The sequence below is a fragment of the Natrix helvetica genome, assembly GCF_964273705.1.
Source record: "Natrix helvetica genome assembly, chromosome: 5".
NCBI lineage: Eukaryota > Metazoa > Chordata > Lepidosauria > Squamata > Natricidae > Natrix > Natrix helvetica.
Window position 1 is genome coordinate 144,105,005 of NC_138551.1, and position 21,636 is coordinate 144,126,640.

At 49.5% G+C, this 21,636-nt stretch overlaps 2 protein-coding genes across 2 annotated transcripts; both read right to left on the reverse strand.

Moving 5' to 3' along the window:
- Positions 1-855: 855 nt before the first annotated feature.
- Positions 856-6,954, reverse strand: LOC309392985 (chymotrypsin-like elastase family member 3B). The gene is made up of 8 exons (XM_081954692.1): positions 6,882-6,954; positions 6,651-6,736; positions 6,318-6,415; positions 5,395-5,529; positions 4,581-4,717; positions 4,340-4,482; positions 1,905-2,057; positions 856-926 (listed from the first exon to the last, which is right to left on the reverse strand). The coding sequence occupies exons 1-8, from the start codon at positions 6,922-6,924 to the stop codon at positions 909-911; spliced, it is 813 nt and encodes a 270-aa protein (XP_081810818.1). The 5' UTR covers positions 6,925-6,954; the 3' UTR covers positions 856-908.
- Positions 6,955-13,492: 6,538 nt separating this feature from the next.
- Positions 13,493-18,496, reverse strand: LOC309392984 (proproteinase E-like). The gene is made up of 8 exons (XM_081954691.1): positions 18,353-18,496; positions 17,761-17,852; positions 17,511-17,608; positions 16,292-16,426; positions 16,022-16,158; positions 14,723-14,865; positions 13,877-14,029; positions 13,493-13,599 (listed from the first exon to the last, which is right to left on the reverse strand). Exons 1-8 carry the CDS (start codon positions 18,390-18,392, stop codon positions 13,576-13,578), a joined length of 822 nt encoding a protein of 273 aa, XP_081810817.1. The 5' UTR covers positions 18,393-18,496; the 3' UTR covers positions 13,493-13,575.
- Positions 18,497-21,636: the final 3,140 nt, after the last annotated feature.

Sequence of the window (21,636 nt, forward strand, 5' to 3'; positions counted from 1 at the left end):
AAGGGCTGAGCCACGCCATAGGATCTCAGTTGCATTTTACAGTAACCCCATCCTTTTTTTATGGGCTGGGCAAAGGGTATGGGGTGAAGGTGTGTTCACTGCATAGAGGAAATCTGAAAAATGGATTCCTTCAGGGCCTTGGGACCCCTTTTGCATGCCGGGGAGGCAGAGAAAGGAGATGGGGACATCCCTGAAATTTACCATATTTTTCGGAGTATAAGACGCACCTTTTTCCCTCAAAAAAGAGGCTGAAAATCTGGGTGCGTCTTATACACTGAATACAGCATTTTTTGCCTCCCGAAACCTCGCCCCCTTCACCAAAATGGCCATGCAGAGCCTTTGGGAGGCTTTCAGAGAGCTCCTGGGGGCTGGGGAGGGCAGAAATGAGCGGAAAACGGGCTGTTTTTTGCTCTTTTGTCCCCCCACCCAGCCCCCAGGAGTACTCTATAAGCCTCCTAAAGGCTATGCATGCAATTTTTTGGACAAAAAGTGGCCCATTTATGTGAAAAACGGGCCGTTTTTTGCTCATTTTTGGCCCCCCAGGAGCACTATACAAGCCTCCTAAAGGTTATTCATGCCTTTTTGGGAGGGGGGGGAAACGGGCCCGTTTTCGTGAAAAACAGGCCGTTTTGGGGAGGTCTGCAAAGTGCAAAAACTTTTTTTTTTTTAATTTGCCTCTTCAAAACCTTGGTGCGTCTTATACTCCGAAACATATGGTAGCCAAAACACTTCTTTGAGGTGGACTGTTTTTTTTTTCCCCCATTCATAGAACTTGTTTTGCCCGGATGCCCTCCCTTCTCTTCCCCCCCCCCCCCCCAACGCACGGGAAATAAGACTCAAACACAAGACCAGACAGCATCTCCACAGTGACTTTATTCTGGAATTAGAAAGCCGGCCTGTTCTCCTCCTCACTGCCCTTTGAGCGTCTGAAAGGAAAGGAAGAAGGTCTTAGAGAGAGCAGGGGAGGGGCAAGGATGGTTAACAAGGGATTATCCGCCACCTCTTTCCGCAGCTCGAAATAGCTTCTCTGAGTTTTGGCAGCGTGACTATTATGATGAGATAAACACCAGGAGCAAAACACAGCACACAAAGCCTTTAGACAATTAATAGTAGTTTACCGTATTCTTCAGAGTATAAGACACAACTTTTTCCCTCTACAAGAGCGTGGAAATGTTGGTGCATCTTATACACCGATTAAAGCCGCCGGCCCCCGAAGCGCCGCCCCTGCATCCCATTTTTGCGAAAAACGGGAAAAGATGAGCCATTTTTCGCAAAAACAGCGGCATTTTTGCCTTCCCCCAGCCCCCAGCAGCACTCTGCAGGCTTCAGCCGGGCTGGGGGAAGGCAAAAACACCTCCATTTTTGCGAAAAAACATCCCCTTTTCCGCAAAAACAGGAGCGTTTTTACCTTCCCCCAGCCCTTCTGAAGCCTGCAGAGTGGTCCTGGGGGGCAGGGAGGACAAAAACTTTTTTTCTTACTTACCTCTTCGAAATCTTGGTGCATCTTATACACTGGTATATCTTATAGTCCGAAAAATACAGCATGTACAAATATATACAGACATATACATGGTAGATAAATCCTTACCACTCAGCTAAGGACACAAGGAGAGAAATGAGATACACGATGAGAGAGAGAAACGCCCTCTAATGGCCACCTGTATATAGACTCCTCTTAAAGAGGTAAATGACTTGTGTGGATCCCATTAGAGTCGTAAAGAGGCTACGCATGTATTGCTGAATCATCCTCATTGCATCAGCTTACAGTTTACAGTTTACAACCTTAGATCAGCTGGCAGCTATTAAATCCTCATTACCTGATTTAGCTGTATACAATGCTGTGGGGTTCCCTCAAGGCCATCTAGAGGTTTCTTGATGGGAAAGGGGGGGGGTTAGCAGCTCACCTTCAGGATCCAGCTGTCGAACGCAGAGACCCGGGTGAAGACGGTGGGCTTCTTCAAGGCGTTGCAGCCCATACCGGATACGAAACTGGCAATCCCGTGGACGTACCACCGGCCGTCATCACCCTTGCAGTTGAGGGGGCCGCCGGAGTCACCCTGTTACGTGGCACAGAGAATCTGTGAGCACCCAGCATGTTTTTCCTCTTAGTATGGCCCTGCCTTGCCCCACAGAGGGCAATAAGATTTGATCAAGGCTGCTCAAGAAATTGGGCAATAGGGGAGAGCAGAAGCCACAGCTAAACTAACAGCCTGGAGTACATCAAGGGAGTGTAAAAGAAGACACACACACACACACGGTCTTCCCTGCCAGCTGTGATGGCCCGAGGCATCCACGGAACGGCCAGAGGCCCTGATTTTAATCATATATATATATATATATATATATATATATATATATATATATATATATATATATATATATATATATATATATATATATATATATATATATATATATATATATATATATATATATATATATATATATATATATATATATATATATATATATATATATATATATATATATATATATATATATATATATATATATATATATATATAAAGATGTTGAGACTCTAGAAAGAGAGCAGAGAAGAGCAACCAGGATGATGAGGGAACCGAAAGCTAAAACATGAAGAACGGTTGCAGGAACTGGGCATGGCTGGTCTAGTGAAGAGAAGGACCATTGGAAGCCATTTTGAGGCACAACAGGTTGTATCTTAACAGAACACACATCCCGAGGGGTTTTAGGAGTGTCTTACCCCCACAGTATTTTTCTCCAGAGCGTAAATCATCTCTGTACCAGATGACTTACTTGCTCAAGGTGGAACATACATACACAGCTGTTGATAGCTAGCTAGACAGACGGACAAGCAGACAGACACAGAAGAGAACAGAATAATAGAGACAGATAGATTGGCCCCAAAACAGCCCATTTTTCTGTATTTGACTATTTACATTCCCTTTTTAGTGTAGTGCCACTAGAGGGCAGAATTCACCATCCCTTCCTGCTTTGAAGGTTCTTGTGGTTTTTATATTCAGGTTTTCTATATATATAAGAGAAAGAAAGGGAGGGGGGAGGGAGGAAGGAAGGAAGGAAGAAGAAAGAAGAAAGATAGACTAGACCAGACAGAGGTAGGTAGGTAGGTAGGTAGGTAGGTAGGTAGGTAGATGATAGATAGATAGATAGATAGATAGATAGATAGATGATAGATAGATGATAGATAGATAGATAGATAGATAGATAGATAGATAGATAGATAGATAGATAGATAGATAGATAGATAGATAGATAGATAGATAGATGATAGATAGATAGATAGATGAGCAGAGGCCTCAAAAGGCAGCCCTTTTTATCTGTATTTGACCATTTACATTCCCGTTGTAGTGCCTCCCATCGGCCACTAGAGGGCAGCATTCACCATCCCTTCCTGCTTTGAAGGTTCTTTCCTACATAAACGCTGCTCTGTAGTTGTTTTTTTTAATTGAAAAAGTTTTATACAAACCAATTTTCCCCCTTTTTACACCCCCCCCGCCATATAATGTAAATCACATACAAATACTGTGCCCTCTCCCCTCCCCCCGTCTTAAAGTAGATTTCCCATTCAAATATTGTACCCCCTCACCTCCCAACAATCATAGTATAAGTTTCTCTTAAAATAACAATAACCCAATAACCCCATCATCTAAATTAATTAAACATATATAAATCATAATATAGGCTTCTCTTAAGGTAACAATATCTCATTAATCCCATCTTCTAAATTTATTATGCATATATATTGCTCTGTTGTTTTGATATTCAGGTTTTCTATATATATAAGAGAAAGAAGAAAGAAAAAGAAAGAAAGAAAGAAAGAAAGAGAAAGAAAGAAAGAAAGAAAGAAGAAAGAAAGAAAGAAAGACTAAACCAGACAGACAGAGAGAGAGAGAGAGAGAGAGAGAGAGAGAGAGAGAGAGAGAGAGAGAGAGAGAGAGAGAGAGAGAGAGATTGGATAGATAGATAGATAGATAGATAGATAGATAGATAGATAGATAGATAGATGATAGATAGATAGATAGATAGATGATAGATAGATAGATGAGCAGAGGCCTCAAAAGGCAGCCCCTTTTATCTGTATTTGACCATTTACATTCCCTTTGTAGTGTAGTGCCTCCCATCGGCCACTAGAGGGCAGCATTCACCATCCCTTCCTGCTTTGAAGGTTCTTTCCTACATAAACGCTTGCTCTGTAACTTTAATATTCAGGTTTTCTTGTTTTGACATGCTGCTAAGCTCTCCTGTAAGGCTTGCCAGAGCAGCCAGGCAGAGCATGTCAATTTAAGGAAAAGAAAACCGTGCCCAGCGGCGTTCCTCCTTCCAGGCGTTCACTTACATTGCAGCCAGATTTGATGTCTCCCCCAGCGCAGACCATGCTCTGCTTGACGGAACCTCCCCACCAGTCGGGCTTCTTGCAGTGGTCGTAGTCCACCACAGGCAGGAGAGCCTGCTGCAGCTTGTTGGGCAGAGCCCCTCCAGCTGGGGAGGGAAACAGGGTCAGGCCTTCCTGCCAGGCCCCACTGCAGGCCCCCTGCCCCCCACCCCACTCCCCTCCAGAGAGCAGCACCCCCACATACTGGAAAGACGTCCCCAGCCGGTGATGTAGCAAGGGTATCCATTGGGCAGGACGGTCGCTGGTTCGGGAATGCAGCCCAGGCCGACTTTATCGTTCAGCTCCGCCCGGCGGGAAAGTTTCAGCAGCGCGATGTCATTGCTGGAGCAGAAGAGAGAGACAGCTGTTAGGGGGACGAACGTGTTGAGGTCCACCAGCGGCCAGCAGAGCTGGAAGCAGATTCGGACAGTGAGGAGGTTGGGGAGGAGCCTGGGCCAGTCCTGGAGTCTGGGGAAGGCTCCGATGAGGGCTTTGTGTTGGAGGCAGAGAAGGGGCCAGAGCCGTATGCCAGTTATCAGCTGCCTTCAGAGTCAGACATCAGTTGGGCAAGACGAACAGCTGGAGCCTGTTCCCAGTGTGCGCATGCGCAGAGTTGCCAGACGAAGGGAAGAGCTAAAGAACAGGGGTCGACTTGGGAGTAAGGCCACAGGTGGACGATGAATGGCCCCTCCCAGAGAGAATAAAAGAGGAGCGAAAGGGGAGTGGAGTTTGCAGGAGACCATTAGTTCGCTTAATGGGTTCCTGACTCTCCGAGACTCCTGGCCAAGTTTTGCAGACATCGGCCTGGCAGCTCTCCAAGCCAGATAAAGTCTGTGACCGTAAATCCACCCTCGAAAGACTTTGCTGGAGGTGAATGAGCAGAATTCATAGCAAATTAATAAAAGGTTTCTTTGTCAGGATAAGGAGTCTGCTACGTGATTTGGGGAAGCCTCAGTCAGAACAGAACGCTGCAGGCTTTCCTCCCCTCCCCTCCCCTTATGACGGACGCTTTTCCTTACCCGCAGGACACACAACTAGGTTTCCAGTTGGAATTCACGAAAATGTCTTCGGGGTTGATGGGGATGTGCTGCTCAGTCCCTTCCTCGGCGGTCAAGTCATAATCCCCCAAGACCACCTTATAAGTACGGGATCGCCTGTGGAAGAAATCGCCCAGCGGCTTTCAGAGGGTGCTCAGAAGGTCTGCATCCCCCCGGAGACCGGAGGGAAGGGTGACCTCCCTCCGTTCTTTGGAGAAAGAACCTAAACGGGACCAGGGGCTCCCAAAGGCTCTTTTGACCCGGATGGCTGAGAATCCCTACAGACTTTTAGGACCAGGGTCTCTAACCTCAGCCTGTGGAAAGCCTATCAAGGATGAAAGCAGGAGAAACTGGACCTAAACAAAGGGGGCATGAGAGAGAGAGGGAAAGAAACGAGGAGGGAAATAAATGAGAAGAAGGAGCTAGAAATAAGAAGGAAGGAGGAAAGGAAGAAGAAAGTAGGTGGAAATAGGAAGGGAGGGAGGGAGGAAATAGATGAAATCGGAAGGAAGGAATGGAATCAGAAGAGGAAAGGCAATGAGAAGAAGGAAGGAGGAAAGGAAGAAGGAAGTAGATGCAAATAGGAAGGGAGGAGGGAGGGAGGGAAGGAAGGAAAGGATGGAAGGGAGGGAGGCATGGAATCAGAAGAGGGAAAGAAATGAGAAGAAGGAAGGAGGAAAGAAAGAAGAAAATGGATGGAAATGGGCAAGAAGAAAGAAAGGAGGGATGGAGGAAAAGGGAGGAATGGAATCAGAAGAGGGAAAGAAATGAGAAGAAGGAAGGAGAAAATAGATGGAAATAGGAAGGAAGGAAGGAAGATGGTGTCCAAGGAGGAAAGGAAGAGGGAGTGCCTCCCTGGACTCCAGAGTGGGGGGGGATGCTCCAGCCATGCCCGGGACACTTACGAGATGCAATGGGCAGCCGTCAGGACCCAGTCGGGGGTAATGAGGGACCCTCCACAGGTGTGACGGAAGGTGCCATCTCTCTCGTACTGGAGGGAGATCTGCAGGAGGCCAGAGAAGGAGATGCTGGGAAGGGGGGAGGCATCACCCTAAAGGACCCCTGGTTCAGCTGGCTCTGCACTCAGGCCCTCCTGGAGACACTGGGAGGGCAGCCCAATGGCCAGCCAGCCAGGCCAGGCTTGGCTGTTTGGCTCAAGCCAGAGCTCTTTGCCAGTAAATGCCCGTCTGGGGTGCGGGTTGGTTGCACCTGATGGGGGACGGAGCGGGCCGCCTTACCTGCCAGGGCCAGCTGTAAGGCACAGCGTCTTCGCCATTCACCACTCGGCTATGGCCAGAGTAGGCTGGTTGCCCACACCCAGCGGCTGCGGAAGAGAAGAGAGAGGACTGAGACCCGGGCAGGGAACCCTCCGAGGAGCAGGAAACTTTGGATCCTTTCCTCCTCCAAGACAAAGGGGAAGGGACTAGGAGACTCCAGGGGTGGGGGAGAAGTGGAGGATGCGTCTTTACCACCAGCCACCAACAGGACGGAGGAAATCAGCAACAGCAGCATCTTTTCAGGATGGCTTACAGGCCATCCTGAGCCTTAAATACCCCCGCAGTTGCCACAGGGACCTTGGGCACAGATGTGTTGGTACCCGCGGTGCCCTTGGCAGAGTAAGCCAAGGCCCGGAAAGCTGGCCTGCTCCCCAGGGAAAGCCACAGCTGGCTCCTTGTCCAGGCGAAGAAGGCCTGGAAGCTGCCAAGGCCAGGGGCTGAGTTGACCTGGGGGCAAGAGACGCTTTTCTCCCCGTTGTCCGTCCAACCCCTTCCGTGACACTGGCCGATCCCCACCGCTTTTGCATCCCCCTCCAGAGGGAACGCGGTGGCTCGGTGGCTAAGACGCTAAGGTTTATCAATCAGAAAGGTAGTTCGGCGGTTCGAACCCCTAGCACCGCCTAACGGAGCGAGCTCCCGTGACTTGTCCCAGCTTCTGCCAACCTAGCAGTTCGAAAGCACGTAAAAAATGCAAGTAGAAAAATAGGAACCACCTTTGGTGGGAAGGGAACAGCGTTCCGTGCGCCTTCGGCATTTAGTCCGGAGGTGAGTTGCTACCAGTTCGCATCAGTTTGGGCGAACAGGTAGTGGAAATTGAGACTGGGTCACTGAACAGGTAGGGATGGCAGGCTGGCCACGCCCCCAAACCGGTTGCCCGGTCACCGCCGCCGGCTTATCGTTTTTTTCATGGTCTGCGCATACGCAGAACAATTGACACTCAACTGGGTATGCGCGAAGTGAACCAGCAGCAATGCCGGCGGCAACCCAGTCCTGGTTTAGTCACGCCGGCCACGTGACCACGGAGACGTCTTCGGAGAGCGCTGGCTCTTCGGCTTCGAAACGGAGATGAGCACCGTCCCCTAAAGTCAGGAACAACTAGCACATAGGTACGAGGGGAACTTTTACCTTTATCTTTTGCCAGAGGGAGAAAAAAAGAAAGAAAGAAGGATTTCTGGGCTGGCTCCCGGGGGATTTCCTGGCAGCCGCAGCCGGGGTGCCAAACCACCTTGAGTTTTTCTCCTGCTTGGCATTAGCTCCTCATACGATCCAGATGTGGTGGTCAGGACCCAGCCTTTGTTTCTAGAGGCTTATGTAACACGGGTGGTGTGAATTTATTTATTTTGTTGCCCGGAACGCCTCACTTTGGCAAGCCTTGACTTAGCAGCGGTATAATCTGGAAAGGGTGTGAACACCACATGTGTTTGTGTGTGTGTGTGTGTAATCCAACGGGTGTGTTTCCTGCCCTGTGGAGAATTTTTTTGGGGGGGGGTCTGGGGAGGGCCCTCCTCCAGCTCCTTCTCTTTTCCCTGTGCGGGAAATCCCATTTCGTGGCACCGTTTCTATGAACAGCTGACCGAAGGCGTTCCAATTTCGCCAGGGGGCTGTTTTGGCTGACACCCCTCCCCTCTCTAGATCCAAGACGCCCATGAGTTCAGTTAAGGTGGGAGAGAAGTGGGCTTCGGAGTCGTTTGGAACAAGAGGAAAACAGACCTCTCCAAACTTCAAGTCTTGGAGTCTTTTCCCCCTGTGATTCTGGCCATAACCTCCCTCAAGTGTACAGGACCATTCGTATTTCCTTCGATACCTTTGGGCTAGACCAGGGGAAGGCAACCTGTGGCTCTGGAGCCGCATGTGGCTCTTTCATCCCTCTGCTGCGGCTCCCTGTTGCTGGTCGGCTTCACTATTGATAAGTCTTTCGGTTAGGACAGGTAGAGGAAAAAGGACGCCGTGCTAGGAGGAGACTCTATGGTGGGGGGGGGAACCGGACTTCCGGTCAGGAGAGGAAAATGGATGCTACACTAGGAGGAGACTCTATGGTGGGGGAACTGGACTTCCGGTCAGGAGAGGAAAAAGGACGCCGCGCTGGGAGGAAACTCTATGGTGGGGGAACCGGACTTCCGGTCAGGAGAGGAAAATGGAAGCTACACTAGGAGGAGACTCTATGGTGGGGGAACTGGACTTCCGGTCAGGAGAGGAAAATGGACGCTACACTAAGGAGAGACTCTATGGTGGGGGAACCGGACTTCTGGTCAGCAGAGGAAAAAGGACGCCGCGCTAGGAGGAAACTCTATGGTGGGGGAACCGGACTTCCGGTCAGGAGAGGAAAATGGACGCTACACTAGGAGGAGACTCTATGGTGGGGGAACCGGACTTTCAGTCGGCTCCAGAATTGAAAGGGGGGGTCTTCCATTTAGGACCTTTGTGGCTCTTTGAGTGTTTAAGGTTCCTGATCCCTGGGATAGACTAAATGACCTCTGAGTACCTGCCAGTTCTGCACAGCTGTGTACGTGTACAGGTGGTCCTCGACTTACAACAGTTTGTTTAGTGACCGTTTGAAGTCACGATGGCACGACCATGTTTCACACTTAATGACCGTTGCAGGATTCCCAACGATCACATGACTTACATTCGGACCAGTGGTGGGTTCCCGCAGCCACTACTGCTGGTTCGCTTATGGGCGCGCAGCCCACGCATGCACGTTAAAATTAAAAGTGTTCTGTGCCGCCAGGAGAACCGGTTCGGGGGCGCAGCCAGCCTGTTGCTGCCAGTTCCAGCGGCCCAGGCCACCAAACCACTACCGGTTCGGCCGAACCAGTCCAAACTGGTAAGAACCCACCACTGATTTGGACACTTGGCAACCGATTCTTATTTACGACGGTCACAGCGTCTCGGACGGGGTCCCGCAATCTCCTTTTACGATTTCCTGACAAGCGAAGTCAACCGACAGGGAAGTCGGAATCCCTTAACGACGGTGTCCCTAACATAAGAACCACAGACGTGACAAGAAAAGTCGTAAAACGGGGCAGGGCTCACTCACTGAGCATGTTTCTCGCTTAGCAACGTAAATGTCAGGCTGAATTGTGGCCGTACATTGAGGACTTACCGTTAATCTATTCCAGCAAAGAATAATCCTAACAGGACAAAATCCATCCAGGCGGGTTAGGTGGGGATATCCCCAGGAACTACTTCGGCTGATGGGCATTGGTCTTCCTCCCTGCCTTGCGGTGTCTTGAGGAGGGGGTTGCCTCTGTGCAAGCCCACCCACCCAGATAGGGATGTCGCAACTTCCCCAACCCCCCCCCCCTCAATCAGCGTAGTCCCAAAGGGCTGAATAGGAAAGGGGATTATTCTGACTGCATTTCTGGATCGGCCCCTGGTTGGTTGTGCGTTTCCTAACTCTGGCGTTGGGGAGAAGATCCAGACCTCCCACCCACCCAATTAGGGCAGCCAGCCTGAAGCACCTTTCTCAAGGGTCTCTTGTGGGGAAAAGTGGGGAGGGGGCTCTGGAGGTCCTGTTTTATAGCAACCCACTTGTATTGCAGCCTCACAGAGGGGCTTCAAATATGTTTGTCCTTCTTTGTGGACAGATTCTTCCGGTAGAGAGATGTACAAGTGGCCCCCGCCCCTACATGTAGCTTTCTTCTGAGCCCCCCCACCCAGCCTTCCCCCTACCAGCCCACGAGACAGAAAGAATCTTCTTCTTTGATGTTGGGCTGGTTTCTCTCTCCCCCTCCCTCCCTCTCTTTCCTCCCTCCTCCCTCCCTCTTTCTTTCTTTCTTTCTTTCTTTCTTTCTTTCTTTCTCTCTGTCTTCTTTTTTTCTCCCTCTTTCTTTGTCCTTTTATTTCTTTCTCTTTCTCCCTCCCTTTCTTTCATTCTTTTTCTCTCTCTTTCTTTCTCTTTCCTCTTTCTCTTTCTTTCTTTCTCTTTTCTTCCTTCCCTCTTTTCTTTCTTTCTTTCTCCCTCTTTCTTTCTCTGTTTTTGTTTCTTTCTCTTTCTCCCTCCCTTCTCTTTCCCCCATTTCATTCTTTTTCTTTCTTTCCTTCCTTTCCTCTTTTCTTTCGTTTTCTTTCTTTCTCACTCTCTGTCTGCTTTCTTTCTCCCTCCTTCTTTGCCTCTTTTTCTTTCATTCTCCCTCCCTTTCTTTCATTCTTTTTCTCTCTGTTTCTTCCTCTTTCCTCTTTCTTTCTCTTTCCTCTTTCTTTTTTCTTCTTTCTGTCTCTTTTCTTCCTTCCCTCTTTTCTTTCTTTCTTTCTCCCTCTTTCTTTCTCTCTTTTTGTTTCTTTCTCCCTCCCTTCTTTTTCCCCACTTTCATTCTTTTCCTTTCTTTCCTTCCTTTCCTCTTTTCTTTCTTTTTCTTTCTTTCTTTCTCTCTCTCTGTCTTCTTTCTTTCTCCCTCTTTCTTTGTCTCTTTTTCTTTCATTCTCTTTCTCCCTCCCTTTCTTTCATTCTTTTTCTCTCTCTTTCTTCCTCTTTTCTCTTTCTTTCTCTTTCCTCTTTCTTTCTCTTTCCTCTTTCTTTTTCCTTCTTTCTTTCTCTTTTCTCCCTTCCCTGTTTTCTTTCTTTCTCCCTCTTTCTTTCTCTCTTTTTTCTTTCTCTTTCTCCCTCCCTTCTCTTTCCCCAATTTCATTCTTTTTCTTTCTTTCCTTCCTTTCCTCTTTTCTTTCTTTTTCTTTCTTTCTTTCTTGCTCTCTGTCTTCTTTCTTTCTCCCTTTGTCTCTTTTTCTTTTTTTCTCCCTTTCTTTGTCTCTTTTTCTTTCATTCTCTTTCTCCCTCCCTTTCTTTCATTCTTTTCTCTCTTTCTTTCTTCCTCTTTCCTTCTTTCTCTTTCCTCTTTCTTTTTCTCTCTCTTTCTTCCTCTTTCCTCCTTCTTTCTCTTTCCTCTTTCTTTCTCTTTCCTCTTTCTTTTTCTTTCCTCTTTCTTTTTCTTTCTTTCCTTCTCCTTTCTTCCTCCCCTCTTTTCTTTCTTGCTTTCTCCCTTTCTTTCTCTTTTTCTTTCTTTCTTTCTCTTCCCCCCCCTTCTCTCTCTCTCCCCCTTTCATTCTTTTTCTTTCCTTCCTTTCCTCTTTTCTTTTGTCTTTCTTTTTCTTTCTTTCTCTCTTTCTTCTTTCTTTCTTTCTTTCTTTCTTTCTTTCTTTCTCTTTCTCTCTCTTTTTCTTTCTTTCTTTCTTTTTCTCCCTCCCTCTCCCTATTTTGCCTGCTGGTAGAGCTCAGAGGAGGCAACTCTTGAGAGATGTATGGCCATCACAAGGGATGAAAAACAGATTGAATGCGGGCTCAAAGTGGTGTCAGAAATGAAGCTTCTGGATTTCGCTCTCTCTTCTTAAATTTATGGGGTTAAAAAAACAAACATATTTATCTATATCCTGCCTTTATTTTTGCTTGTCATGGGCCGCCAACTCTTCCTCTTACTATGGAAAGGGTGTAGGGACTAATGACTCTCTTTCGAAGCTAGTAAAAGATTTCCCTTTTATTTGAATCTTTTGAGAGCTACTGTAGGAATCATGTGAGTTTAGTGTGGCTGAGTTTTGCACACACTTCACCAGGGTCAGAGAGAGTGAAAGGTGAAGAGAATTGAAGCCTCATTGGGGCTGTGTGTCCCCTCCAAAGACAGTAAGGTAAAAGGTAAAGATTCCCCTCGCACATATGTGCTAGCCGTTCCTGACTCTAGGGGGCGGTGCTCATCTCCGTTTCAAAGCCGAAGAGCCAGCGCTGTCCGAAGGCGTCTCCGTGGTCATGTGGCCGGCATGACTAAATGCTGAAGGTGCAGGGAGCACTGTTCCCTTCCCACTGAAGGTGGTCCTTATTTGTCTACTTGCATTTTTTAATGTGCTTTCGGACTGCTAGGTTGGCAGAAGCTGGGACAAGGAACGGGAGCTCACTCTGACAAGCTCAGCGTCTTTAGCCAATGAGCCACCACGTCCCAAAGACAGTGGCACACACACACACACACCAAAATGACAGTGGAGAGGAAGGATTTGAACAAGACCAAGAAAGAGAAGGAGGAAGGAGGAGGAGGAGGAAGAAGAAGAAGAAGAAGAAGAAGAAGAAGAAGAAGAAGAAGAAGAAGAAGAAGAAGGGAGGAGGAGGAGGAAGAAGGAGGAGAAGGAGAAGGAAGAAGAAGGAAGGAGGAGGAGAAGGAAGAAGGGAGGAGGAGGAAGAAGAAGGAGGAGAAGGCGGAGGAGGAAGAAGAAGAAAGAGGAGGGGGTAGGAGGAGGAGGATAAAGGAGGAGGAGGAAGAAGAAGAGAGGAGGAGGAGGGAGGAGGAGGAGGAGGGAGGAGGAGGGAGAAGGAGGAAGAAGAAGAAGAAGGAAGGAGGAGGAGGAGGAGGGAAAAGGAGGAAGAGGAAGAAGAAGAAAGAGGAGGAGGAGGTAGGAGGAGGAGGAAGAAGAAGGAAGGAGGAGGAGGAGGAAGAAGAAGAGAGGAGGAGGAGGGAGGAGGAGGGAGGAGGAGGGAGAAGAAGAAGAAGAAGGAAGGAGGAGGAGGAGGAGGAGAGAAAAGGAGGAAGAGGAAGAAGAAGAAAGAGGAGGAGGAAGAAGAAGGAAGGAGGAGGAGGAGGAAGAAGAAGAGAGGAGGAGGAAGAAGAAGGAGGAGAAGGCGGAGGAGGAAGAAGAAGAAAGAGGAGGGGGTAGGAGGAGGAGGATAAAGGAGGAGGAGGAGGAAGAAGAAGAGAGGAGGAGGAGGGAGGAGGAGGAGGAAGAAGAAGAAGAAGAAGAAGAAGAAGAAGAAGAAGAAGAAGAAGAAGAAGAAGAAGAAGAAGAAGAAGAAGAAGAAGAAGAAGAAGAACCACCAGAGGACAACGTGATGCAGCCAGAAAGATATTTATTATTATTCTTGATTGATTTTATACAAGCAAAGCCCAATCTGGAAAACGCCACACGGTTCTGCTTAACGGGAGTTGCTGGAAATGATCTGCAAGGCAAAACCCAACAATCTGGCATTAGGCAGTGTGCAGAAAGCACGCTTGTTGAGCGTGCAAACACGGCCTGACCCACACAACCTGGTTCCTCACGCTGGCCGAGGCGTTGAGTTGGCCGGGTGGGAAAGGGTAGAGACCCTGGCATCGCTCAAGGGCAAACGTCAAGTGAATTGACCCACTTGGAGACGAAGGGAGGGGGGAGCTCCAAAGAGGGCAGGGGGCCTCTCTATAATACCCACCCAGCCCTCTGATGTGGGGGCTGAGCAATACCTGCTCGATCCAGGGAAGGAAAGCCGAGACGCGGGTGAAGACGGTGGGCTTCTGCAGGGTGTTGCAGCCCCAGGCCGAGACGAAGCTGGTCACCCCGTGGACGTACCACCGGCCGTCAGCAGCTGGGCAATTGAGGGGGCCACCAGAGTCACCCTGAAATATGTAATGCATCCTCAGAAACACACTGGCCTGCCCCTCTCTCTCTCTCTCTCTCTCTCTCTCTCTCTCTCTCTCTCTCTCTCTCTCTCTCTCTCTCTCTCTCTCTCTCTCTCTCTATCTCTCATCTCTTTCTCCTCCTTCTGTCTCTCTGTCTCTTTCTCTGACTCTCCGTCTCTCTCTTTCCCTTTGTCTCTCTCTTCTCTCTATTTCTCTCTTCTCTCTCTCTTCTCTCTATTTCTCTCTCTTCTCTCTCTCTCTTCTCTCTATTTCTCTCTTCTCTCTCTCTTCTCTCTATTTCTCTCTCTTCTCTCTCTCTCTATTTCTCTCTCCTCTCTCTCTCTCTCTCTCTCATCTCTTTCTCCTCTTTCTGTCTCTCTGTCTGTCTGTCTGTCTCTTCCTCTGTCTCTCTGTCTCTGTCTTTCCCTTTGTCTCTCTCTCTCTCGTCTCTCTATTTCTCTCTCTTCTCTCTCTTTTCTCTCTCTCTCCTCTCTATTTCTCCCTCTCTCTTCTCTCTATTTCTCTCTCTCTCTCTTCTCTCTATTTCTCTCTTCTCTTTCTTCTCTCTCTCTCTCTCTCTCTCTCTCTCTCTCTTTCTCTCCTAATCCAGGAAAGGAGATGCCATCTTCCTTTGCCCCCTGATCTCTGAACTCCCAACTGTACCCGGAACCCCTCCGTGCTTCTACTCACATTGCAGCCAGCTTTGATGTCCCCGCCGGCACACACCATGTTCTCCTTGACCGCGGTTGACCACCAGTCCGGCTGGGAGCAATGTGGGTAGTCCACCACTGGTAGGAGCGCCTGCTGCAGGATGTCAGGGATGTAGCCTCCGGCTGGAAGAGAAACATTCCCCCCTCCCCAGTGAATGGCTTCACTCTTTCCAGGGTGGCCCAGTGGTTAAAATGCAGTATTGCAGGCTAACTCTGCCCTACTGCCAACAGTTCGATCCTGACCGGCTCAAGGTTGACTCAGCTTTCCATCCTTCTGAAGTCGGTCACCCAGATTGTTGGGGGCAAGAGGCTGACTTTGTAAACTGTTTATAGGGGGCTATGAAGAATTGTGAAGCAGTCTATAAGTGCTATTCCTTCTTCCTTCCTTCCTTCCTTCCTTCCTTCCTTCCTTCCTTCCTTCCTTCCTTCCTTCCTTCCTTCCTTCCTTCCTTCCTTCCCAGTAGTTAGAATGCGGTATTGCAGGCTCTGCTCCACTGCCAGCAGTTCAATCCTGAGTGGCTCAAGATTGACTCTGCCTTCCATCCTTCCAAGGTGGGTCAAATGAGGACCCAGATTGTTGGGGGGCAAGAGGCTGACTTTGTAAACCGTTTACAGGAGGTTATGAAGAATTGTGAAGCAGTCTATAAGTGCTATTCCTTCTTCCTTCCTTCCTTCCTTCCTTTCTTCCTTCCTTCCTTCCTTCCTTCCTTCCTTCCTTCCTTTCTTCCTTCCTTCCTTTCCTCCCAGTGGTTAGAATGTGGTATTGCAAGCTAACTCTGCCCCACTGCCAACAGTTCGATCCTGACTGGCTCAAGGTGGGCTCAGCCTTCCATCCTTCGAAGGTGGGTAAAATGAGGACCCAGATTGTTGGGGGGCAAGAGGCTGACTTTGTAAACCGTTTAGAGGGGGCTATGAAGAATTGTGAAGCAGTCTATAAGTGCTATTCCTCCTTCCTTCCTTCCTTCCTTCCTTCCTTCCTTCCTTCCTTCCTTCCTTCCTTCCTTCCTTTCCTTTCCTCCCAGTGGTTAGACTGTGGTATTGCAAGCTAACTCTGCCCCACTGCCAACAGTTCGATCCTGACAGGTTCAAGATTGACTCAGCCTTCCATCCTTCCGAGGTGGGTCAAATGAGGACCCAGATTGTTGGGGGGCAAGAGGCTGACTCTGTAAAAACCACTTAGAGAGGGCTGTAAAAGCACTATGAAGCGGTATACAAGTCTAAGTGCTATTACTATTCCTGTGCCCACCTTCCTCACCCCACCCCGGCAGCCAGGACCTACTGTAGAGCGTGCCCCAGCCAGAGATGTAGCAGGGATGATGGTTGGGGAGCACCTCTCCTCGTGGGGGGAGGCACGCCAGCTGCACCTTGTCGTTGAGCTCAGCCGGGCGGGAGAGTTTGATCAGGGCGATGTCGTCCCTGCAAAAGGAAGAGGCGTCGATGGTGTTGCGGAGGGGTTTTTTTCCTTCCCCACATGGGATTTCCTTTGCAAGGCACTAACCCACCCACCCCACCAGCCACTCTCCTTTGCAGCAGGGACAGTCCTACTCACCCGCAAGAGATGCAGTTGTCGTTCCAGCCGGGGTGCACAAAGATATCCTCTGGGTTGATTAGGATCTCCTGTTCGGGACCTTCTACCTTGCCCAGGTTATATTCACCCAGAACGACCTTGTAGTTCATGTATGGACTGGGGGAAGGAGGAAGGCGGGGTGAGACGGAAAGGGGTCGCTAGGTCTTCTTCAGCCCTCCTTCCCCTGCCCTGCGCCCCTGCGGCCCTTCTCCCAGCCCCGCACAAGGAACCCCACGGTCAGAGGTGGTATTCAGCCAGTTCTGACAGGATCCGGAGAAGCCGTATCGGAAATTTGGAGTAGTTCGGAGAAGCGGCAGACAGGCTGGCCACGCCCCTGCTGCCTCCCAGCTGATCTTCTTTTTATGCCCTGAAGAACGGAGCTGGAAAGCAGGATAATGGGGTGGGGAAAAAATGGGGATTTTGCAGTATCCTTCCCCTGCAGTGGGGAAGGAATGGGGATTTTGCAGTATCTTTCCCCTGCAGTGGGGAAGGAATGGGGATTTTGCAGTATCCTTCCCCTACAGTGGGGAAGGAATGGAGATTTTGCAGTATCTTTCCCCTGAATTGGGGTGGGAATGGAGATTCTGCAGTAACCGTTCCCAGGTGTAGGGAGGGAATGGGGATTTTGAAGTATCCTTCCCCTGCAGTGGGGAAGGAATGGGGATTTTGCAGTATCTTTCCCCTGCAGTGGGGAAGGAATGGAGATTTTGCAGTATCCTTCCCCTACAGTGGGGAAGGAATGGAGATTTTGCAGTATCTTTCCCCTGAATTGGGGTTTAAGGTTTAAGGTTTATTTAATTTATAGACCGCCCCCTCTCCCCATAGGGACTCGGGGCGGTGGGAATGAAGATTCTGCAGTAACCTTTCCCAGGTGTAGGGAGGGAATGGGGATTTTGAAGTATCCTTCCCCTACAGTGGGGAAGGAATGGAGATTTTGCAGTATCTTTCCCCTGCAGTGGGGAAGGAATGGAGATTTTGCAGCATCCTTCCCCTGGAGTAGGGAGGGAATGGAGAATTTGCAGTATCTTCTCCTGGAGTGGAGAGGGAATAGAGATTTTACAGTATCCTTTCCCAGGTGTGGGGAGTGAATGGGGATTTTGCAGTTTCCTTCCCCTGGCACGCCCACAAAGCCACACCCCAGAACCAGCACTAAAAAAATGTTTGGATCCCACCACTGGCCAGGCTGCCCGAGGAGACTCACGAGATGCAGTGCCCGGCGGTCATCACCCAGTTGGGGTGGATGAGGCTGCCCCCGCAGGTGTGATAGTAGGCATCTCCAGACTGGTATTGCAGGGACACCTGCAGCAAACAAGAATTGGGCGGGTGGGCTCATTAAGGCCATCCAAACCTTCCTCTCCCCCTCCAAAGTTCATGGTCTGCAGGAGGGGGGAGCGGCTTTTACCAAAAGAAGCCCCCTCCCCTCGCTTATTCTGGGGGGATCGCCCACTTACCTGCCAGGGCCAGCTGTAAGGAATGGCATCTTCTCCATTAACTACCCTTCCAGTTCGGATGGGGGAATATGCCGGCTCTCCACAGCCGTGGGCTGAGCGGAAAAGGGGGGGATGGGGAGAGGGAAAAAGAATCACACAACCTAGTCACACGGAGTCGACTTTCCAAGGTCTGTCTCCCCTGTTAACTCTCTACATGGGGGTGTAGCTACACACCAATGCTCAATGAGTTACTAGTTAACCTTGCTGGTGCCCAGGCGTACCACCGCTTCTGCAAATGCCAGCTCAATGCCTGAAGCTGCGGAAAGGGAGCTGGTGTCCCTGCTTCCACAGCAGCCTGGCAGCCTCCCCTCCACCATAACCCCCCCCTCCCATGCCTGCTTTGGCTGACCAGCCCTTCACCCTCCAAGGGCTGCCCAGTGCCAGCTTCCCCCACCCCACCCCCCACTTCTGGGACCCAGCACTGATGTCCATTCGCCCAAGAGAAAGGCGATTCTTCCCGACCAGCTGAACGAAGCCGCAAAAGATTCTCCAGCTTTTCCAGGAGCCCAGAAAGGTGCCAAGCGTGCCCCCTGCCCAGGTGCTGGTGCTTTACCCTCTGCGGCCAGCAGGAAGGCGACGAGGAGTTTCCACATGCTGATGGCAGAATGACTCTCTGGGGATGGAGGCAGTAGCGTCAGCCCCTTTTATGCCGCCACTTTCAGAGACAGGGGAACACGTCGCCACTTCTGGCGGCCCAAGGACAGAGTTTAACCTTGTGTCCCCGGCTCCTATCTGTGCTCTCCCCACCCCCACCCCCAGGAGACGCAGCTGTTTGGAGGACAAGGGGGCAGGGACCTTTGTGGGACAACAAGAAGGGGCACTGCCAATCCACACTGGCAGGGCAAGGGCGTGATGGGTTCCAAAGCGGGAGGAGATTCTTCGGATCTTACTCGGGTTAACCTGCGTCTGGAGCCAAGAGGAACTAGAAACTTGTCTCAGTTTGGAGAAAGGACTCAGTTGCTCAGAGACAAGTGGGGGGGAGATCTCACACGCTGAAGGCCAAGGGTTTGAGGCTTGGGGAAGCTGGCAGCCAGTCCTGTCTGGCCTCTTCTTGACAGAGCAGGGCTGACCTTGCCAAGAAGCCCCTTCCTCAATGCTGGCGGGAGGAATAGCAGATTAACGGAGTTGGAAGGGACCTCGGAGGTCATCTAGTCCAACCCTCCACCCCAAGCAGGACACCCTACTACGCCATTTCTGACAGATGGCCGTCCATTTTCTTCTTCTTGAAAGCTTTAGCCCAGATTTAACAGATTAACGGGGTTGGAAGGGACCTCGGAGGTCATCTAGTCCAACCCCCCACCCCACCCCGAGCAGGAGACCCTACGCCATTTCTGACGGATGGCAGTCCAGTCTCTTCTTGAAAGCCTCCAGGGATGAAGCTCCCACAACTTCCGAAGGCAATTTCTGTTCCATGGGTTGATTTTGCTCCCTGTCAGAAAATTCCTCCGTATTTCCAAGTTGAATCTATCCTGGATCAGTTTCCATCCAGTACTCCTTGTCTGGCCTTCGGGTGCTTTGGAGAATAGCTTGACCCCCCCTCAAATTTGCAGCCCCTCAAATATTGGAAGGCTGCTCTCCTGTCTCCCCTGGTCCTTCTCTTCACTAGACCAGCCAGGCCCAGTTCCTGCAACCGTTCATCGTATGTTTTAGCCTCCAGTCCTTTGATCATCCTAGATAGATTCAGATTAACAGAAATGGAAAGGACCTTGTAGGTCATCTAGTCCAACCCCCCACCCAAGCAGGAGACCCTGGACCATTCCTGACAGATGGCAGTCCAGTCTCTTTTTGAAAGCTTCCAGGGATGAAGCTCCCACAACTTCTGAAGGCAACTTCTGTTACATTGGATTGTCCTCCCTGTCAGGAAATTCCTCCTTATTTCCAGGTTGAGTCTCTCCTTGATCAGTTTCCATCCATTGTTCCTTCTCTGGCCTTCGGGTGCTTTGGAGAATAGCTTGACCCCTTCCTCCTCTCTGTGGCAGCCCCTCAAATATCGGAAGGCTGCTATCCTGTCTCCCCTGGTCCTTCTCTTCACTAGACTAGCCAGGCCCAGTTCATGCAACCGTTCATCATATGGTTTAGCCTCCAGTCCCCTAATCCTCTTAGTTGCTCCTCTCTGCACTTTTTCTAGAGTCTCAACATCTTTTTTATATCTGATTAAAATCAGGGCCTCTGGCCCTTCCATGAATGCCTCAGGCCATCACAGCTAGCAGGAAAGTGTGTGTGTGTGTGTGTCCTCTTTTACACTCCCTTGATGTACCCCGGGCTGTGAGTTTAGCTGTTGGCTTCTGCTCTCCCTTCTTGCCCAATTTCCTGACCAACCGTTCATCATATATTTTTAGCCTTCAGTCCCCTCATCATCCTGATTGCTCTTCTCTGCACTTTTTCTAGAGTCTCCACGTCTTTTTTATAATTTAGTGACCAAAACTGGATGCAGTACTCTAGGTGTGGCCTTACTAATATAACATAGTAGCCATATAATAATAGTCAGTTTGCTCTTTCTCCTTCATGGCTAATGTTGATCTGTTCATTTCTGCACATTCCTAATATTTCCCTTATCACCTTCTCATCGATAGGAATCTCTACATTTTTCCAGCCTTGTGCAAATATAATTCTAGCTGCGGTTAATGCATGAAGGATTAAATGTACCTTCTCTTTATTGTAAATAAATAAATTGTGTTTGTGTTTGTAAGCCCAGGACTACCTGTAGTCCTCTGAGCCAAGGGGAGGGTCCCTGCCAATTAATTAATTTAATTTTATTTTATTAAATTTATAGACCGCCCCCTCTCCCCGAAGAGGTTCCACAAATATACCATGCCCTTTAGAACCGGTTCCAGCTCCCTCCCCCCGCCCGTCTGCACCACGCTTGCCCCGCCCACCGCCCACTGATTGGCTGGCTCACCAATCGCCCCACCCGCCTCTAAGAGTCCTATCTAAACCTTAAAGTCTTAAAGCTGTCAAGTTTGAACACCCCTGGGTTTTTTTTCTAAAGGGTTAGGGGTGCAAGGGTCTTGTAACTTGACAGCTTTAAGACTTGCGTGCTTCAAATGCCAGAGTTCCTGAGCCAACATGACTGGAGGAGGAATTCTGGGAGTTGAAGTCCACAAGCCTTAAAGCTGGCAAGTTCGAACACCCCTGGGGTTTTTTTTTCTAAAGGGTTAGGGGTGCAAGGGTCTTGTAACTTGACAGCTTGAAGACTTGCGTGCTTCAAATGCCAGAGTTCCTGAGCCAACATGACTGGAGGAGGAATTCTGGGAGTTGAAGTCCACAAGTCTTAAAGCTGTCAAGTTTGAACACCCCTGGGGGTTTTTTCCTAAAGGGTTAGGAGTGCAAGGGTCTTGTAACTTGACAGCTTGAAGACTTGCGTGCTTCAAATGCCAGAGTTCCTGAGCCAACATGACTGGAGGAGGAATTCTGGGACTTAGAGTCCACAAGTCTTAAAGCTGCCAAGTTTGAACACCCCTGGGGTTTTTTTTCCTAAAGGGTTAGGGGTGCAAGGGTCTTGTAACTTGACAGCTTTAAGACTTGCATGCTTCAAATGCCAGAGTTCCTGAGCCAACGTTTTGGTTGCTAAGCAAGAGCGTTGTTAAGTGAGTTTCGCCACATTTTACAAGTTGGCCATGCCCACCCAGTCACATGACTGCCAAGCCACTCCCACTCGGTCACATGGCCGGCAAACCACTCCCACAAAGCAGGCCACACCTACAGAAGAGGTTCTAAAAAAATTTGAAACCCACCACTGCTCTGAGCATCAGCAGATCGGCCTTTTCGTGAGACCCACAGACACACACACACACACACACACACACAATCCAGGGAAAGGCTGATCCTTTCTTGGCG

Coding starts and splice junctions, on each gene's coding strand:
- LOC309392985 (XM_081954692.1), bottom strand. CDS start 6,924: ATGCTGCTGTTGCTGATTTCCTCCGTCCTGTTGGTGGCTGGTG. Junction 4,718..5,394: donor CCTAGTTGTGTGTCCTGCGG/GTAAGGAAAAGC, acceptor CTTCTGCTCCAG/CAATGACATCGCGCTGCTGA. Junction 4,483..4,580: donor CGGCTGGGGACGTCTTTCCA/GTATGTGGGGGT, acceptor TTCCCTCCCCAG/CTGGAGGGGCTCTGCCCAAC.
- LOC309392984 (XM_081954691.1), bottom strand. CDS start 18,392: ATGTGGAAACTCCTCGTCGCCTTCCTGCTGGCCGCAGAGG. Junction 16,427..17,510: donor ACCGCCGGGCACTGCATCTC/GTGAGTCTCCTC, acceptor TCCTTCCCCCAG/TCCATACATGAACTACAAGG. Junction 14,030..14,722: donor ACATCAAAGCTGGCTGCAAT/GTGAGTAGAAGC, acceptor TACATATTTCAG/GGTGACTCTGGTGGCCCCCT.